The 21,977-nt window shown below is 32.7% G+C and overlaps 1 protein-coding gene across 4 annotated transcripts in view; it reads left to right on the forward strand.

Annotated features, from left to right (window-relative positions):
* Positions 1 to 9,730: 9,730 nt before the first annotated feature.
* Positions 9,731 to 21,977, forward strand: part of LOC117177741 (KICSTOR complex protein C12orf66 homolog) — a 68,844-nt gene continuing 56,597 nt past the window's right edge. For 2 of the 4 annotated variants that reach the window (XM_033368642.1, XM_033368643.1), the window contains exon 1: positions 14,396 to 14,642. In XM_033368642.1, the coding sequence (XP_033224533.1) occupies positions 14,562 to 14,642 (81 nt within the window). In that variant the 5' untranslated portion in view covers positions 14,396 to 14,561. Of the gene's footprint in view, positions 9,837 to 11,102; positions 11,197 to 14,395; positions 14,643 to 21,977 lie in introns of those variants that run through there. The other 2 variants (XM_033368640.1, XM_033368641.1) reach the window with 2 other exon arrangements.

The following is a 21,977-nucleotide window of genomic DNA, read 5'->3' on the forward strand; positions in this document are numbered from 1 at the left end:
TAAGAGTTGGTTATTTCATTGTAATAGAAAAAAATATTTAAGGATTTATCATATTCCTTGTTCGTCATATATAGATATAATAATTATATTTATTATATGGTAGCATTATATTGTAAAGCCGCAACATAAAAAAATTAGTTCTTCATCACTATATTTTAAGGTGTTTGAATAACCGGGACTAATACAAAATAACGAAAGAAAGAATAACTAAATCATAAATTAGCAACAAGAAGAAATTCCCGAATTGTAAAATAAACGAATTGTTAAATTCTCATAAATATTTGTATTTCTGTAATTTAACTTTGACGAAATTTAAAATTTCCGAAAATAAATAATAAATTATTAATTGATGATTCATTAAATTTTTTGCCTTATTTATAATTCTATTAATTACTTTTAAGATTATAATCAAGTAACTATGTTGCAAAGTTCTAAATTTCGGAAATTAAAACATTTGTCGAGAACTTAATAATTCGTTTATTTTAAAAGTTGGTCTTGAAGTCGGTGAATTGTAGTGTTGGATAATTTGAAATTTTTGATTTTATTTTTTGTTAACTAAAAAGCTTGTCGTTATTTGAAATTTGGAAAATTTTATAATTCGATAATAATATATATTTTTGGCATTTTTTTCATTCATTTGTGTATCCGTTATTTATTTTTTGATTATTCTTTATAATTTCTGATATCTATGTAATTTTGTTAAATTTGAATTATGTCAATTTTGCAGCTTTTTCCTATATTAAACAAAATAATACGTAAGGAAATAAGTCTCATTTACAGTTACTACTAGCGCCGCCGCACGGCTGTTTTTAACTCTCGTGACACATTTTTTGTATTGGTCAGTACAGTGGAAGCACCCCCTTGGTTTGTTATTTTTGATAGTATTTTTATTTCAAATTCGGAAAGGACATTTTAAAGCCTTTAAAACATTTAAACGAGCTACCTGGACCTTTAAATGTATCTACCTGAGTGCCTGCGGAATATTTCTCTGAGCTTCTTTGACCTTAGAGAATCTTCAGAATATACTCAGATTTCTATCGGTAGGGATTAAACATAATTTCAATTCTGTTTTCCTTGGAGCTATTGGAGCATGTATCTCCCTAATGTGGTTTCGTTGGAATGTAGGGTATACTTCGTTGCAGCATTTGGTCTGAAACTTTATTTTTACAGAATTCCTCTTATTTTTTTCTGAATACATTTTTTATCGAAAATGAACATACGCTGACATAGAAAATAAGGATATTGGAGCAGGCACCCAATTTCACGAGCGGATCATCGTACAGCCATTTGAATTGCTCATTTTCTCTTTGGAACCTTTCCCCATCGCCACGAGTCGAAAGAGGCCGGTCGTACCCGATCATGCACGAAGCAGAGTTGAGCCAGTTGGCGCGCAATTTAAAAGTCTAAATTTCAAGTTTGATACCATTCGCACGGGCAATACCTTAAATCAGAAAGAAAAATATTGCTTTTTTCCTTATGTTTGCAATTATTTATTCTTGCTAATTATATATATTCTTTACGATGTTTATAAATGAATTTCATTACATTTTTAGAATGAATATAGAAAAAACTGCTGAAAAAATCAGAGAGAAGGAATCAAATATAAAACAGAATAGAATTTTATTTCTTCATGTACATACTTTTTAGACTTTTACAAATACTTCGTAGTCACCAAAAACCACATGTTCAACTCATTCATGCAATTCTCCGTTATTATTTTTATAATAATTTATTCTGAAATTGCCTAATATTGACACTTAATATAAATGTCAACGACAACTTTCAGACTAGTGTATCATTATATTTCTGTTGCAAATGTTTCTCCTCAAACAAATATTGCAACAATGTAACGTTTCGTAATTTTACTATTTCCCTCATCAGTTTAAAATTATAAATAATAAATTTTTTATATTAAGGAAATGTGATACTTACAGTTCCCCCGGCTCTTTTTTCACAAAAATGAAAATTTTTTAAAACTGAATTCGGAGATGTTACACAATATCATAACGGACGTCCCCGGACTCTTTTTTGAGGGATAATAACAAAAAAAATCATTGTGCTAAATAAAAATTGTATGCATATGCATTATTTTGAGGTTACGTCGTTTTTTATCACTGCCCTTCCGATAATCTGGAAATTATTTATGAAATAAACTTTTTTGATTGCCTGAAAACAAGGTTAGTTCCGGCAGATTAGTTACTATGTTTATTTGCAAGTCCAAAGTTTTCGTCCAAAAATATTGTGTAGTTTGGAATTAACTGAATTAAGGCTCGGGTGAATTGTAACACACATAACCTCGAAATATACACGCACGTTGTTAGCAATAACAAAAATTTTTTGATTAAAAAAACACAAAAAAGTGTGCGGGGACGTCCGTTAGCATGTTCGCTATCATTTCCCAGATTCTGAAGGCAAAATATTTCTTATTCTAGGAAAAAAGCCGGGGAATCTATCACTGAAAAAATCGATGCTGTTTCCTAAGCGCAATGCAAATTAATTGCATTTTGCTAAATTAAAACTTTTTTGTATTAACCTACAAAAAAAAGTGTATGGCGATGTCCGTTAGCTTGTTCGCTATCATTTTCCAAATTTTTAAAACAAAATATTTATTATTCTAGAGAAAAAGCCGGGGGAACCTAAAACTGGTAAAACCGACAATTTTCTAAGTATCACATGCCCTTAATATGATGAGGGAATTAGTATAGAGTTAAATAGAAACATAAAAACGGGTTTGCCCCATTCATCTCCAAAGCTTTCGTCTTTAAGTATTCAGAACTTAAAATGTTTGGTTTTTAAGATCTGACGTTTTACAGAGACATTTTTGAAGATAATGGGAAAATTTGACTGGCCCCATGGGGGGGGGGGGCATTTTTCCGTTCACTGTGGTCGGTTTTTTCGCAATCATATTTTTTGTTAATTGTTTTTCGCATTGTTCGTTTGTTCACAAATTGTATCCCTATGATATCGAGATTTTAAACATATCGCGAACGCAGTAAATATGAAGATTCTGTTTTTGCTGCAGCGGTATTCAATTGATAAGTATCAATATAAACAAACAAAACAAAATACTGATACATTCTTTTATCATTCTATTAAAAATCAAATTGATACGTTTAGATTTATTGGAAATCTTTTAATCTTATATGTAGAAATTCACTGTTTAAAATATCTCTATTTAAATTTAGTGATAGTTATATGTCGATGGGTTCTGCGAATAACTTATTTAATTTGAGGTATGCAATGAAACAGAATAACAGAATATTTTGTGTACTTACTTTGAATCAGAAGATTTTTTTAAACTTTCTTTCTGGCGAATAATTTCCTCATGTTTGCTTAAATTGTATATTCTATTGTATGATTTTTCGCAGAGTGAACACTTATGTGGATAATTTGAAATAGAAGATTTTTTTGCTGGTGAATCATTTCCTCATGTCTGCTTAAATTATATTTCTGACTGAATATTGTTTCACAGAGTAAACACTTATAAGCTTTGTGTCGAGTTTTAAAAAATCTTCTGAATCAAAGTAAGTACACAAAATATTCTGTTACTCTGTTTTATTACATACCTCAAATTAAATAAGTTAGTCGCAAATTATTGACTTTTGAGTGATATTTCCATGGTTCCTTTTAAAGTTAAATATAATTTTGAAAATGCTTATTTTCAAATTTAAAATAGGCTCTCCATATTAATCATACTCTCCGAAGTTGGAATTTTTTTCTTATAGAAATGCAAAAAAGGACATGGCGTGATATAATTCTCACTTTTAACGAAAGATTTAAACAATGAATTTCTGTATATGAGATTAAAATATTTCCAATAAATCTAAGCGTATCAATTTTATCTTTAATAGAATGATAAAAGAATGTAACAATATTTTGTTTTGTTTATATTGATACTTATCAATTGAATAGCGCTGCAGCAAAAACGAAATCTTCATATTTACTGTGTTCACGATTGCAATATGTTTAAAATCTCCACATCATAGTGATACAATTTGTGAACAAACGAACAATGCAAAAAACAATTAACAAAAAATATGATTGCGAAATCATAGCACAGTGAACGAAAAAATGGAGGGTGGGGGAGTTAGTCAAATTTTCACATTATCTTCAAAAATGTCGTTTGGAGATAAACGGGGCAGACCCGTTTTTATGTTTCTATTTAGCTCTATACTAATACCCTCATGATATTAAAATTAAAAATAATGACATTATTTAAAGAATGAATAAAACTCAGAATTATTAATTTTTGTGATGAAATAATAATTTTTATAATGTTATTCTTGGGTTCTATTAATTCCTAAAATAATTTTATTCTTTTTAACTTTAGTCTGATGAGGGAATTAGTGAAATTATGAAACGTTACTTTATTACAATGTTTGTTTGAGCAGAAACTTTTGTAATAGTAATATAATGATACACTAGTCTGCAAGTTGTCGTGGAACTTTGTATTAAGGGGCAATATTAAGCAATTTCATAATTAATTATTGTAATAATAATAAGCGGGAAATGGCATGAATAAGCTAAACATGTGATTTTTGTTGACTACGAAGTATATGTAAAAGTCTAATAAATATGTACATAAAGAAATAAAATTCTATTCTGTTTTATATTTGATTTTTTCTCTGATTTTTTTAGCAGTTTTTTCTACATTAATTAGACGTTTTATATATTTTATTGACATAAATATTATTTACCAAGTTTATTGGATGACGTTTCAAGTCATGTTTTCCATTAGAATTTACATGCGTAGTATAGAAAACTGTTTTGAAATATAAAATGCGTAATATTATTTTCATTTCAATATTTTTTTAAAGAAATTAACATTTTGTTTATTAAAATTTTTTTTTAAATGGTCTACTCCCATTGTTTACAATGCAAAAACAGGGAGTGATGGGACAACTAACGCCGCGCTGAATATACGAGGTGTGTTCAAAGAATAAGGTGATTTTATGGTTTTCTCAAAAAATATTCATTTATTCCTCAATTTTTATGTTGTCCCCTTCGAAGTAATCCCCCTCAGATATAATACACTTATGCCAATGCTTTTTCCAATCATCGAAGCACTTCTGATAATTATTTTGTGGTATAGCCTTGAGTTCTTTCAACGATGCAGTTTTTATCCCCTCAATCTTTAAAAATCGATGTCTTTTCATGGGTCTCTTCAGTTTTGGGGAAAGAAAAAAGTCACTGGGGGCCAAATTCGGTGAATATGGAGGGTGAGGCATGACTGTGGTGCTGTTTTTGGTCAGAAAATCTTTCACAAGCAACGATGAATGAGCAGGTGCATTATCGTGATGCAAAAGCCACGAATTGTTTTTCCAAAGTTCCGGACGTTTTTTGCGTATCGCCTCTCGCAAACGGCGCATAACTTGAACGTAATACTCCTTATTGACCGTACGACCTTGTGGTAAGAATTCCTGGTGCACTACGCCACGGTAATAGTGAGAAAAACCTTCACATTTGACCGAACTTAACGTGCTTTTTTCGGTCTTGGAGACTCAGGATGCTTCCACTGAGACGATTAGGCTTTAGTTTCGACGTCATCACCATATACCCACGATTCATCCCCAGTTATGACCCTTTTGAGAAAATCAGGATCATTATTGACTTCATTCAACATCTCCTGAGCAATGGTCATGCGATGGATCTTTCGATCAAAATTAAGCAGTTTAGGAACAAATTTCGCTGACACGCGTCTCATGTCCAAAACATCCGAAAAGATAGCATGGCATGAGCCAACCGATATGCCAACACCTTCAGCAACTTCTCTGATGGTAATTCGGCGATTTTTCAACGCCATTTCTTCCACTGCTTGAACGTTTTCATCCGTTGTTGACGTGCTGGGACGTCCAGGGCGAGGTTCGTCTTCGACATCCTCTCGGCCTTCTTGGAACAGCTTGTACCACTTATACACATTTTTCTTACTCAGAGTAGACTCACCGTATGCAGCTGTCAACATTTCAAGAGTTTTAGAGCACTGGATTCCATTTTTCACAAAAATTTAATGCAAACTCTTCGCTCCATTTTTTTCGAAAGAAGAAAATCGCCGATCACACCAAACCCTTCTAACCTTTTACGCCTCTGCCAGAAAAACAACACGAGCTATATAGTCAAAACTGTGAACATATGATCGTGACGAGTGTACCAACACAACAAAACAAAAAATTTAAAACTTGAATGTACGTAGCCCGCGGAAATTGAAAAGTCACCTTACTTTTTGAACACACCTCGTATTAGGAACTAACCAACTTAATACACTAAGGGACCGCCATTTTTTTCAGATACACAGGGCTGCTCCAGCGCCCAGTTCGAAATTAGACGAGCGGATCATCGTACAGCCATTTGAATTGCTCATTTCCTCTTTGAAACCTTCCCCCATGGTTACAAGCCGAAAGAGGCCGGTCGTACCCGATCATGCAAGAAGCCAAAGAGCCAGTTGGCGCGCAATATAAATGTCTAAATTTCAAGTTTGATATCATTCGCACAAGTAATACCTTAATTTAGAAAGAAAAATATTGCTTTTTTCCTTGCTTTTTTTTGTAAGTACTCGCTAAACACTCAAATATTAAGTTTGAACTTATACACTATTACAACTTTTTCACAAAACTATTGATATATTTTATTGACATAAATATTATTTAACAAGTTTATTGGGTGACGTTTTAAGTCATGTTTTTCATTAGCATTTATATACATAGTATGGAAAACTGTTTTGAAATATAAAATGCGTAATATTCTTTTCATTTCAATATTTTTTTAAAGAAAATAACATTTTGTTTACTCAAAACTTAAAAAAGTGATTTAGTCCCTTTGCTTTCTATGCAAAAATAGGGAGGGATGGGACAACCAGTGCCACGCTGGAGATATTAGGAACTAATCAACTTAGGACATTTGCGGGGTCAAGTTAAGGTCTGAAATATGGAGAGATGCACAGGGCTGAATAAACTGAGAGTTGAACACGGTGTGCGTGCGCAAAAACGGGTGCCTGTGCTATAGAGTAGGGGGTGAAGGTGTGTAAAAGATCGTCTCCAGCAAATAGTACTTTCTTTTTTTTATTTAATACAAATTCAATCTGACGCTTCGACTAATGTTTATTTTCGAGATGTCAAAATGATTGAAAATATTGTGGTTGCACATGCGCATTGAATTTTACTGAATCTTAGCGCCCTCTAGCGTTGCCCCCGAACACTATAACACAATGTCTTCAAAACGATACAAGTGTAGAGTTCTAAATATCTCGGACATTTAAAATCCGGTCACGTTCTCGTGACTGTGACCGTCATTTTTAGACAAATTGAATATTTACAAAGACTTTAAGAGAATTTTACCTTCACCAATATTTTATTTATCCTTAAACCTTATAATATTGTATAAATTTATTTCCAAAAACTATGAATTGCAAAAATGAAAGTTTCATAAAAAGAAAACTACAAATAAAGTTAAGTCTTATCGAAATTCGATATCAAAATTTCTTCATAGCCGACTTATTAAATTTAAAAAAAATTAAGTAATGCAAAAATGTTAGATAAGTATTATCAAGGTGCAGTTCCATGAGGATTGTCTCTTTCACTCTCATGAGTTTCTGCTTTACGTAGACGTTTTCTGTCCTCATGGGACTGCACCTTCAGGCCTTTAAATATATACGTATGAATTATGTCCGTGGCGGATCCAAGAAACCGAAAGGAGTCTCTACTAATTATCTTTAAAGACCCCACTGGGTCCCCCTTCGGTTGCTTCTTGAAAAACTAAAAAAAAAATAGCAAGATCACCTTTTAAAAGGCAGAAATTTGGATTTTACGTTAAAATTAGCATTAGAAACTCACGGAGTAGTCGCAATACTTTTTCTTGCAGCATTAAAAACTTTAAAAAATAAAATACCTATCATTTACATGGGCCGAATGCGCCTTCCAGTGCAACTTCTTTTAGTAACAGTTAATAAACGTCACGTCGGTAACTTTAAGAATTTTGTCTGGATTCTAGCGCCACGCAGCGGAAACCTCAGACAACAACGCTGCGATGCAAGTTAGAGAGAAGTTTATTTCTAAACTTCGCGCGCAACATACTACTTGAGCTATTATGGATACGCTTGAAGTCACCTTCAGGTGGAGTATTGACATTTTTTTACAGTTTTAACGCTGCAAAAAAAGTATTGCGATTACTCCGTAAGTTTCTAATGAAAATTTTAACATAGAATCCGAATTTTAATAATTTGAAAGTATATCTTGCTGTTTTTTCACTTTTTAAAGAAGGAACCGACAGGAGACACAGTGGGGTCTTTAAGGGTACTTTGTAGGGGCTCCTTTCAGTTTCTTCGGTATGTCAGGGGTTATTATATTTGTATTTTACTTGTACAGAATATTAAGGAATGCCTTTTTAAGTATTTAAGTAATATTTACATTTATATTCAATACGCTAATATTACAACTTTAAGTTTTGAAAAAATCGGTTGTATTGCTTTTTTAAGTAGTTTATTTTATAACAAGTTAAAATAGTCTTATGTTCTAATCTAAAGATGTTTAAATATGTTTATAAGAAATTTTTTAAATTCTAAAGCTCAATCTTACATTTTTAAGAATATTATCACGGTTTAAGTTTCATAACTCAAGTACATAGAAAAAATAATTAGAATATATTTGTAAAATGACAAAATCCCTTTTCAAGATAGAAACTATGTAGCCTAAAGTCGTAGAACAGCCTTTTTTATGATGAATTCTTAAAACTGTAACAATGTTTAAACTCAGTATCAAATGTTCAAGAATATTTTTGCGTTTCAAATACCACTTCTAAATACTAATATCGCTCTAACACGTAGAACACTTTTATGTTTATAATATAATAAACCTTTTAAAATCATAAAATTCCTAAAACTGAGCATCGAATGTTCAAGAATATTTTTGCATTTCAAATTCTATAACTCAGTCGCATAGAATAACTAAAAATAATTGTACAAACTACAAGTTTCGCTTTTCAAAAGTAATGAATTAATATTTCTGAATTCTCATAAATTCCCGAGGAGCGCATTCATCAAAGAAATTCTCGGTCATATTCCCGTGCTTCCTGACACACCATTAGAATTCTATACAAGGGAGTGCCATTGTGGGACTCCCATGCAGTGGGATCAGTGAGACTCCGATACCGTGTCGAAAGTCGAACGGACCTCTTTTCTTAACGTATGTACATAGAAAGAGAGATTCGTTTGATTTTCGACTTTGAAACAGCAAACTGCAGGGGCAGTAAATTAATCTAACAGCTGGCGCTCTGATCAGGACGGCTGACATTTTATTTCAATGTATAAGAGAAAAGCATAAAGTAACAAAAAACTTGAAACTATTTCCAAATTTTGACGAGAAATATCTTCTTTTAGTAATAATAAGCGTAACAGTAATTAATTATGCTAAAATCGTTACGAAAACTAGGAGCTGAATGGTGCTAAAATAATAAATATTTTGATCAGCATTCTGAGAATAAAAGTGTTAGGTACTATCATCATTTATTTGGTGTTTTTATGAAATAATAGTTGGAATTTAAAAGTTTATGATTGTTATAAATTACCGTGATGAAAATAAATACCAATTTAAGGCGCAGTCCCATGGATACATATTAGCAGAGTAGCAGTTTTGAGGAGTAGGTTATTAGACTAATCAGATGATTGCAGGGAATTTGCTGAAGTGTTCCGATACTGATGAGTTCGACCTACGCAGGGACTTGAGAAAAGTTCAGCACCGGCGCTGGTAATGTGTTCGAATATTTGAAAAATGTTTAACAAGTGAAAAAGGAAATTAGTGGTTAAAATGTTTTTTAAAATGTGTCATAATGGTGGAGATTATGCTGGGGTAAGTATTGATATAATCAAATAAAATATTACTATGTTTTTGCAGATAGTTTGTGCAAAAACACTAAATATGGGATTCGGGATGACTGGCCAAGTTGAAGAAAAATATTTTACTACTCATCCCGTTTTGATAATAAGCGATATTTCGGGTTTCACTCGTGTAAAAAACTACGAATTGTTTGCCGACGTTTCGTAAACATTCCATTGAATGATTGATTAGCAGATTAGGAGAATTCAGAAAAATCAAGGGTTTCTGAATATTGAAGGAATTGACAGATTTTCACAAATTTAAAGATTTGACGGAATTCAGAATATTCAGAAAATGTACGCAATCTAGGGAATTCCAAGTATTCGAGGAAATGGGAAAATTTAGCATATTCAGATTAATGAAGGAATTGATAGAGCTTTAGGGATATCATTGCATTGGGGGAATTCAATACATTCATGAAATGAAAGAGTTCAGCGAATGCATATAATACTGAAAATTCTATGAATGTCAGGAGTTCCGGTGATTTAGAGAATTTGAAGAATTTACGAAATTCAGACAAATAAATTTTAATTTTTTTATGACCCGAATTCTGTAACTCTTTAAATTAATTCAATTTAATAAGTTTATAGAATTCCATTAATGCTTTGAATCTCCCGAATTCCTTCAATATTCTGAATTTCGTATTCAAAGAATTTCAGGAATTCAAATTTTGAAACGAATTTCGGATATTTAGGGTGCAATAGTGAAAAACTACGGGGAAATTTCAGGGAAGTTAAATAATGTAAAGAATTTTAAGAATTCAAGGAATCCAGAATATCCACGGAATTGGGTGATTTCAGGGAATTCAAAGAATTTTGCATATTTCGCTACAGTAGTAAATTCCAGGAATTCAGATAATTTCGTTAATTTTATAGGATTAAGGGAATTTAAGAAATTCGGCTCGGAATTTAGACCCACGTGAAAAGATTTCCCGGAAAATACTCCACGGACATATTATGGGAATTCTATTGAGTTTCCATGGAAATTCCACTAAACTTCCGTTATCAGTACCTCTACCCCTGATCGATTTCGGAAGTCTAGACCATGGAGAATAGAGATAAGGAGCCCAAAGCAGTGTAACCGAAAATGAGCAAATTTTTATCGTATGGGCATGGTTACAATACTTACCGTTCTCGTTCATGGCGCTAATGTGGCACGGGGATGAAATTGCAGCTGTCTATGTTTACATCGTTGACATTGACACAGTTCGCATTACATATTAAGGATTGTGATATTTGATTGAAATAGATCAATTATTATTTGTATAAAGAAAGATTTGAAGAATTTGGTTCATCGCGTAACATTTAATCGTTGTGATCCGGCAATGGACGAGGTAAGTTACATTATATGGTGATATAAAAAATAAAGTATATAACTTACCGTTTTTATATCTTGAATGCTTACGCATCACAGAACTGGTACCAAACTTTCACTTAAATGTAGCAGTTTTTATATTCCAATAATCTTGCCATGGCTTAAAGAAGTTAAATCAAAGATTTACGAATTTTGTAGTTTTCTTTGATCCTTCAGGTTATATTTAAACGAAACCTTGACGGCAGCCATCCATACCCGTGCCAAACTAGCGCCGCGCTTGGGAAGATCTAGCATTTTGAAGCGTTATTGTATATCCAACAAAAAAAAACTCGTTTTTGGTGAAGTCAATGTACAGGAATTTGGGCTCCTTATGTCTATTCTCCATGATCTCGACCTTGATCCCAAAACAACTCGTTTGCACCAGGTGTAAAAAATACATATTCCTTTTTCACTTGTCAAACACTTTTCAAATATTCGAAAACATTACGAGCGCAGGCGTTAAACTATTCTCAAGTTCATGTACGGGTCGAACGTATTACTTTCGGAACACTTTTCAACTAATTCCTTGCAATCATCTGATAGTGCTTTTCATTTAAGAATGGAAGCTTAGCCGCCGCTATGAAACTTAGCGGACATTTAAAAATTGCGAACATATTTTTGGTCAAATGGATACTATCGTACCTAATTTTTATCTAAAAGTGAATGAAATTGATGTGCTAGGTGCTGAATTATTGCATGAAAAGATGGAAAAAAATACGATTTTTCAGTTAAAAAGGTGGTTAAAATGCAGAAAACAATGTACCAAAGGGAAAAGGAGCAGCTTATTGACTGGTATGTGGAATGCAGGTTATGTTAACACTGCGTATATTCCGTATAGTCTTAAGGTTTCAATAGCGGAAAAATAGTGTTTTCCATAAAAGTGAAATAATTTTAAGAATAAAAAAATATAAAAAAAAGGATGATAAATCATTTATAAAGAAATGCAGTTGAAAATGAATTGATATATTATCATTCTAAGTGGGTTGTCAGTTTTGAAATTCACCTAGCTTGAAAATTACCGAAATAAATGCAAATGCGATTCTTTTAGTTTGAACATTATTCTCTGAAAATTCGTACAATAAAAATGATGTGATAAATAACATCCTTTATGCTTGAAAAGTACTCGTCTCTGCGCGCACATAACCTCACCCACATATCACTTTTACTGCATTTTGCGCAATTTTTAATATGTCTTTTAAATGAACCATCGGGAATGTCACCCTTTCGAAATATTAAACAGGGTTTTGTAAATCGAATAAAATAATAATAGCATTCCAAGAAGGACTTGCACTGACTGTCACTTTTGCACTTTCCAAAACAGGACTTCTTGTGCGCACCAAACTTATTTCTTTTCAATGGATTTTCTCCTGGTATATTAGACATTTCTTTTTTGGGAAGTTTTTTAACTTCTATTTGTTCGAAATAGTTTTTTTTCGTCAATGTTTACTATTCCCACAAGCTTTTCAGTGAAAAATTGAGTGCAACTCACATGGAAGTGCTATATATTTTTCGCGTTTGCGCAATGTCGTTTTCTTAAATAAAAAGGTCTATTGGCCAAATAACCTACTACTGCTCAGTGGCTGATATGTATCCGTGGGACTGCGCCCTCAAGACCAGAATAGGGGAGCATCCACGACCACTCGAATTTCACTCCTGACCTTCCTAACCATGTACCAGTGTCCCCTATCTTGGGCACTTTTTAATTTGCGCTCGCGTCGCGCCAACAATCCGATTAGTCATTGTTAACCCGCTGATTTGGAATTTTTTAAATTAAATTTTTCTTTATTTCCCACAATTTTGTTAGAAATAAAATCACTAAAATACCTAATATGAATTAAGAATAATTAATTACTGCACTGATAAATGTTATATCATACATTTTTGTAATAACTTGAAGAAGACATGAATTACAATTACTAATTAATTATTGTATGAATATTATAAAATACATAATATTGTATACAAATGATCAAATAATATTTATACTATTGAAAGTAATATTTTTTGTTCAAAACTAAAACTTCTTAATACCTTTTTATTAACATTTTGAAACATTTTATATGCTAAATTAAAGAAAAAATCTTTTTTTCTGCTTAAGTCAGAATTAATAATGTTTTTTGCATTAAAATCGAATTATTTTTTTTATAATACTTTAAAATTCTAATTTCAGATTAAAAAATTACTTTGGATGCATTTTACAATCATTATTTATTATAAATATTAAATCTAAATATTTATATAATTCAAAATCACCGCGCTATCAATGACCAATCGGGTTGTCGGTGCGACGCAAGCGCAGTTTAAAAGGTTGTGAAAATTGGGGACACTGCCATGTACCCATCGACATTTAGAAATGGACCGGTTACACTTTGGGGAGAACTACAATGAGCTCTAGAGAGAGAAAAAATATATGAGAGTAGACCTGCCTTTATCTATTTCAGGACTCTGTCAAGTGAATTGGTGGCCCTAGGTATTGTCTAAATATTCTGTACGGTTAATTAAAAAAAAAAAACAATACATTAGAAATTTGTAGTTATAATAAATTTAATTTTAAAGAACATTAATTTGAAATCACCTGTTTCAGATAGAATATTTTTTAAAATTGGTAACCTTAAATTCTTCTTGAAATTGGATTGAAAATGCTACAATAATCGTTGTGTGAGTTGAAAAATAATGTAAAAACTGTCAAAAATTTGAACATTTTTTCTATAGCATAAAAAATAACCATTTGTATTGCATAGGTACAAAACTTCATATTTTGAAGTTTTGTTTTTGTTGTAACATTTTTTATTTTACTATATTCAATAACTTTACTTACGTATGAAAATATATCCCCATATAAATGTCTTGACAACGTCCACAAACTACACAGGCTTCCACCACTTTTATATTTATTTATATTATATTAGAATTAAATCAATCATAAATAAATCAATTCTGAAAAGTTCGATAAACGTCACATTATTGGGGCACTCGCGACACAAACAACGGTCCTGTGCTGGGCCAACTTCACCCAACGAAAATATTCTCGACTAATCAGCTTTATCTAGAAAGAGATAGGTCTACTCTCATATGTTTTTTCTCTCTCTAGAGCTCATTACCGTTCTCCCCACAGCATTACCGGTCCATTTCTATATGTCGATGCATGTACCAAGCCAAAACAAAGTTTTTTTTTATAGTGAAAGCTGCTGTTTATAAAAAAAAAATCTTATATCGCGGAGTGATACAAGAAAAAGTCACAAAGAGTCATATATGTGTGAAAATATTTTTATTTTTGTTAATCCCAATGCAAGAATCCTGGGAAGCAGTTTTGAAGCCAGTGAGTTTTTCCAAATATGAGGAATTATGGACCACGAAGAAGAGTTTCTCAATTCATTCTTTACCCAAGTGACCCAACTCTGTTTTGAGAAGGCTAAAGAATCTGTCGTAAGTACTTTAGTTATGTAGGACTTTAGTTCTTTGTTTGTATATAAGTGATTTTTACTATTCTGTTATAGCATATGTAAATGGTTGCACAAGTTTTTCACAGTGCAGTGTAACTTCGATTTTTGTTATTTTATTGTTTAAATTTTAAGAATAATCAAAACAAAAAGAAAGTTTTCAAAAAATTCTTACACCGTGTGAAGAACTGTTGCAGACCAGTGGAATATACTATTCTCTCCTGAAAAAAGCCTACATAGTGACCTGCATGGGAATCAAAATAGGATTCTACCGTGAATTTCTTTTTCAAATTACGATCTGAGATAGAATGGGAGGTATTTCGTACATTTCCACATGGGTTCTTATATGGATGCCATTATGGCAACCTATGAATTGCCCCTGCATGAAGTTCCACGTGAGATTATGGCTTTGAAAAAAATGTCATCTTCATCGCCTAGCCGAAAGTACGTCTTCCCTGCCGCATTTCTCTCTGGAAACTTTTGTAGCTTTTGCAGCCGCTGAAAAAGCAACACTGTAAAAAATAAGTTTTAAAAGTGCACCTCAAAGTATACATTTCCACATGTTGTGTATAATGACGTCTCTTACGTGCCTAATTTTATCACTTTGTATGAATTCATACGCCGTGTTAAAAATCACTACGTTGACAGTGTGTAAAAAAAGGACTCACGCTGCACGCAGTAAAATTCGGCGAAATAATGAATGCGAGTGACTGATTTTTACTTGTAATATAATATATATTCTGTGTGATAGAGGCTTGCGTAACTATAAATATATTTTTAATATGCTCTTAATGATTTAAGTATTTGATGTCAGATTTATATTTTGGAGAAATTTTCCACATTCCGTTGTTCAATTTTACGCCACATAATAAATTTCAGCCCAGTTGAGAATTGTACGTGAGAATTCCGGGAGCGAAATATTATACCGGGAGCTTTCTCTTATATCATAAGTCGCGGGCTGCGTAGCGCTGTGTGTCCGAAGAAGCAATCACGAAATCGGTAGTTACTTGGGATTGGTTGACCACCCACATAAAGTTGAGTGTGCGAGCTTACTATTTCGCATTTGAGACTGTTCTGGGGGTTCTGTAGTCTCATGCCAACAATATGCGTTATATATATAGCGGGCGAGAGAGACTGCCTAATGTTAATTAATGTATCGATTGTTAAAGTTACTTGAATCGCTAAATAATCTTCTAAGTTAGTTGAAGTTGTAACAATCTGTGATTTTACGTTTAATAGGGCTTTCCCTAAATGATCATTTAGTTATATTCCTAAATATAAATATAAAAGTAAAATAATATAAAATCGTATACTATTAAAATACTTCACGTATAAATATGTTGTGTTGAACTTGCAAATAGTTATTAACTGAACTTGTTTCGATGATTTCATGTTCCTTTAAAAAATATATAATAAAATCTTTACATTTTCCTTTATTAGACATTAAATTATTTTCATCCAACTTATTATGATTGCTCATACGTGACAAAATGGCACTTTTCACAACAGAAGTATATATATTTTTGAAAACGGAAGAAATCACGAATTTCTACCGGGAGAAAAAAAATAGTGGCTACCTTGCGCATGCATCCGCTCAGCTGACGAGAGCAGCAGGGAAAGAAAAACTTATCGCGCGATATTACGCAAGGTAGCCCGACGGGCGCGCTGGTGCAGGCCACAAAAGAAAAAACATAGATATAGCTCAATACGAGCTAGTAGCCGACAACGCATTTTATTAATTAAAATTAATAATTCTTAAATGTATTTTCAGCAGGGGATGAAGAAAAATAGTATAAGACACGCGGCTAGAAATATTAGATGCCCTGGCGTGCCCGAAATTCCAACTTTCTGGCCTTTGGTCGTAATATACTATGTAGAAGTTTTGGGTGCATAATCGGCATTGTTTAAACATCCCCAAAAATACTACGCAGCCGTAGCTTTTATAGAATACTACTGCGCACCCTTTTAAATATTATTGACAAGCACATCCATGTAGAAACCTTCATAAAAGCCCATAATATGAACCGGTATAGATTCCCATTCTAATTTTCTATCTTAGATCTTAATTTGAGGCCGAAATTCATAAATGATCTCATATGGGTACCCGTAAGGGTTCCTACACTTTAAGGTTATGCCACTTTACAGTTCATGTAGTAAAAGTACCAATTACCGCAAGTGTTTTAGCATATTGTTGACATACAGGGATGCTTTTCAGGCTATTTACTAGTAAAAGCTTGGCATCTTCAAGAGCGCCGAAGATAAGGACGATTAGTTTAACAGAATTTTCCCGGTACAACCGTCACAACTCCCTTATTTAGTCTCTATACCTCTCTTACTTTCTATTCTCCTTGGCTATGGTGTTTTTGTCAGCTGGTGCAAAAAATTTGGTAACGAAAATGGTTCACTTCCTCATTCTCGACAATTTGACTCTTTATTTTCCTAGGAGTGTTTAGCGGAGCGATATTAAGGTTAATACCCTAAGAGTGACATAGATGGTAATAAAGCACTCTTAGTGCCGCATTGTGCCTTTTGATGTTAACCTAGTAAAATTAGCTCAAAAACAGGTCATTTCTAGAAAAAATGTATAAAGTTTTGAAATCTAATGTATGTGGTTCCGTATGGCATCCGAATCAAATAGCATAAGAGATCCCTCTGGACAATGGGTGGAAACACTCTTATCTATAAAACACGCGGTTGAATTCCCTAAATCACAAATAATAAATAGCTTTGAACTAGTTCCCTACCGATAGAAATCTCTGAATATATTCAAAAGATTCTCTAGGGTCAAAGAAGCTCAGATAAATTCTTCACAGACACTCAAATAGATATATTTAAAGGTCCAGGTAATTCTTTGAAATGTTTTAAAGGCTTTAAAATGTCTTTTCCGAAATTGAAATAGAAATACGATCTTAAATAACAAGCAAAGAGGGTGAAATTAAAATAAGAATTCGATCATAAATAACAAGCAGAGAGCTATATCAATAGAGTAGCCGATACTCAAGGGTCCTTTGTTAAGCTTTCGAAATAAAATTTAGAAGTAGATTTTTTTAATTTCATAGTTAACAGCCTGAAACATAATAATTGGGAATCGACGGGTTTCGATGATTTCAGATATCTAACTTTTTTTAAATGCTTAAAATTGGAATTAATACGACGTTTCTCGTAAATGGAATGAGATACGCCAAAAAAGACAACAATTTTGAATCCAACTAGAAAATTGTATATTAGTGTATAAGTTATAATTATAAGTAAGTATAATGAGAAAATTCAATCATTAAAAAAAGTTTAATAATTTGAACCGAAATTTAAAAAGGGAGAGCCGGATTAGTGACGGCCAACTACTGTAAATAACTCGGCTCGCCCGGTACGTGATGAATACAAAAGGAACATTATATTACCGTCGCACCACTCTTAGAAGGACCACTAAAAGGACCTTGGAAAGGACCCAAATCTCTCAGACTATCTCAGAGACTAAATCGTTTCTAATCGACTCTGCTTATAGTCTCAAATGGGCTAGGCTATTTCGCTAGAGAATACTCGGAGATTTCTATCGGTAGGGTTAAGTAAATAAAGAATGTAAAAATACCAAAGGACCACATTTTAGTGTCCTTAGATGTAAAGTCAATGTTCACTAACATACAAACAGGACTAGCAATAGCAAGCGTGAAAAAGAGGTGCGACCAGATACAACCGATAACTAACATTCTAAAAACGCAATTTTTAAAAGACTTATCTTTGTGTTTAAGAAACTCAACCTTTAAATATAATAACAAGATTTACAAGCAAAAACTGGGTCTTCCCATGGAATCCCCGCTATCTACAATGTTACTTTATTTAGTTTTGAACGATTTAGAATAGGAAATCCTGTCAGAATTGCCAAGTGAGGTCCTCTTCTTTTTCAGATACGTTGATGACATAGTAACAGCGATACCTGAAAAAAGATCTAGACAATATCCTGGTAATTTTTAATAACAAATTCTGTATATTGCAATTTACACACGAACTTGAATAAAATAATAGAATCGCGTTTCTGGTTGTCTATTTACCGAGATAATGACACCATAAAAACCAATTGGTATCAGAAACCCACCTGGTCGGGCAGGTGTCCAAATTTTGACTCTCACCAACCCATTAGGTACAAAAGGGGGGTAGTCAACAACCTGGTAGCCAGAGCAAAAAAATAGCGGACGCAATATTCCACGAGGAAAATTTAAAAACAATAAAGGTGTTAATCAAAAACAGCTACCTTAAAAACTTGGTAGATATCATTATAAAAAACAGATTCAAGATTATTCAGAATAAATGAAGCAGAGCAACCCAGCAATCACAGGAGGCTCAAAATTAATTGCAAATTATGGGAAGACTTAAGCCATACAATATAAAAACGTCCTTTACAAGTCAGTATAGCATGACTTGTTGCGATTTTTTAGTAAAAAATAAAGACAAGGTAAATCAAGACTTGCAATCGAACCTAGTTTATTGCATTCCATGCGGGAGATGTACGGGTGCTACATAGGGCAAACCAAAAGATACCTCAAAACAAAAATATATGAGCATAAAAGGGACCACCTCAAACCACTAGGAATTCTATAGTTGAAAGCAGGTCGCAGCTTCCCATAGAGTGCTAGTAAAGTGAAACAGGCACGTTCGAGGGATCTGTTCACGTTAGTGGATGTAAACTGTATTTTTTGTATTCCAAGCTATCGTTTAAGCAAAAAAAAATCGATTCTTTGGACCCGCTACACGGGATTCCCCCTTTTAAACAAGAAAAAATGGTCGACTTTGAGTAGTCATAACTCATGACCCATGAGAGGTAGAAGATTGTTTTTTTTTTAATTACTGCAAATTGAGTTTACTTTACCTCACCTGTAGTACACTTTTTCGTACATTAATTTGATTCAAAGGTTCAAAGTGTTTTTTTTAAACCCAGTGATTTTTGTCTGTTTCACAGTTTGCTATACGATGCAATGGGAATGATTCCTCTACGCAAACGTGACTTTTTTAAGTTAAAAAACAAACTGGGTTTGTCAATTGATCAGTTCTAGAGAATTTATACAGTCAAAAAGGACCACTAACGAAGCTTTTTCATTAATATTTTCACTGCTGTTATTTAAGTTTGCTCCAAACCACCAGAAGCCTGGAATAGGTTAGGAATACCTTTTTTATTATACACTGCCGTGTACAAGTTTTTGACCACCTCTTTTTTTATGACTGAATAAATGTTCTTAATTTAAATTATACCAGAACTTAAACTTTTCTCTTTAAAGGTTGGATTGCTCTCGAAATTCTGTATAAAATGAGCCCAGGGTGACACCCATTTGTCTATTTTTTAAGTAGATATTGCAAAAATAGTGTAAATTTAAACGTTTTCCTAAATTTTCAATATCTTCAGAAATAATCAACACTTCAATGTTCTTGAGCTCATTTTGAAACTATTGTTTTTACCGTATCACAACAGCTTATGAGCATATATTGTCAAATTTTTGTGTAGAATTGCAAGAACTTGAAGTCGTAACAAAAAAGTTGGACAAATTGAAATATACTTTTTGGTAACAAAAATATTTTTGTAAAATATATGAAACATCGATGGGTTCAACGAAGCGACTCTGCTTTCGTTACCATTAAGAATTAGGCCAACTTCATTTTTTATGAAATTTAGTAAACACGTAGAAGTGTTAAAAGAAATATAAATCTTGTAATATTTCTTGTTTTGAAAGTTTTAGGAGCTTAAATTACATTACAAACTGCAATATAAAATACTGGAGTTTTAAATTCGTAGGAAATGTTCCGAAAAACAATAGGTTATTTATTCCTCCTGAAAACTTAGCAAAATGAAGTTAGCCAAATCCTTATCTGTACCGGAAAGATAGCCTGATATTCGTAGAACCCATCGATATGACCATAAAGTATCTATGTAATTTCCTCAAAATATATATTTACTTTATTTTGTTTCTGACTTGCCTACAGATAAGATGTTTTTAAATTTTTCCAACTTTGTTATCACAAGTTCAAGTTCTTATAATTCGAAAGGAAAATTTTTTCGGTTTATACTCATAAGCTGTTGTGATGCGGTGAAAAAATAGTTTCAAAATGAGCCCAAGAGCATTGAAAAATGTTGATTATATCGTAAGTAATTGAACACTGAAGAAAACATTGAAATCGAAACTATTTTTGCAATATATAATTAAAAAATACACGAATTGACTTCATTCTAAGCTCTTTTTAAACCGAATTTGGAGAGATTTAAATATTTCTTGATAAATTGGTAAAGGATGGACATACAAGTTGAACATCCGGAGTGATGTTTTTGGGTATAGTTCAGGGTGGAATACAGACTGACTCGATGTTGGAGATTTAGAAGCTTCAATTGTGGTTTAACAAGTAATTCACTTTTTGATCCTATCTTTTATAATAGTTGATTTGGATCTTCGTTGTTCGTGGCGTATGCTCGTGGCCCGCACGAAATAAATAATACAGAAGTAAAGCAGAAAGTAGTATATCTAGATACAGGAGGCAAAACGCTTGTGTGATCCCGTGTATTAAATACTATTTTCTATATAAATGCATGCAAAACCCTCGTTTACCCACTAATCCAACTTCGTCCAACATGATTTGACCATAATAAAAGTTTACACTGCTACATGGCACTAGTATTAAAACTGATAAGGAAAACGTTTTGCTAACTGGTGAAAGCTTTTTTCTCGCCAAGCTTAAGGATTTTGCCCATAGCTATTGTAATATAATTGGCAATTTTCAATGCCTATACTGTGGGAAAATGAAGTTCTCGCATGTGCACCTACAGAAAAAAAATCGTCATTGTAGACTTGAATTAAACTACTATAAAACTTAAATCAAGGCTAAATCAAACATTTAAAATTTATTTTAAGGGCTTTGGTATGGTGTGCAAGAAAATGCACATCATTTGTAGACACAACCTAATGAGGCGATATTTACATATACTTGAATCCACATAATTTCACTGACACCACGGTTAGGGAAACAAAGCAAGGATATTCGTTGAACTTAAGACTAAATAAAACTGCGAGGTAAGGGAATCGGATGCCATTAAATATTTTCCTGGAAAGAGGGGAAAATATTTTATTTAATTAAATTAAAGTCACAACTGACATGAGAAGTACGGGGATATTTTTAGGTATGTGTAAAAGAGAAGCAAGACCTACTGGATTGAGAACACGTCTAATTACGCCAGAGAACGACCCTCAAATTGTGGGTCCGGATGCAATAAGGGCACATAAAATTTTTTCGTGCGAAAACGAAGTCCCCTGGAGGCTTTAGAAAAAATTTTCGAATTTTAATTTTC

The sequence above is a fragment of the Belonocnema kinseyi genome, chromosome 8 (genome assembly GCF_010883055.1).
Source record: "Belonocnema kinseyi isolate 2016_QV_RU_SX_M_011 chromosome 8, B_treatae_v1, whole genome shotgun sequence".
NCBI classification, from domain to species: Eukaryota; Metazoa; Arthropoda; class Insecta; order Hymenoptera; family Cynipidae; genus Belonocnema; species Belonocnema kinseyi.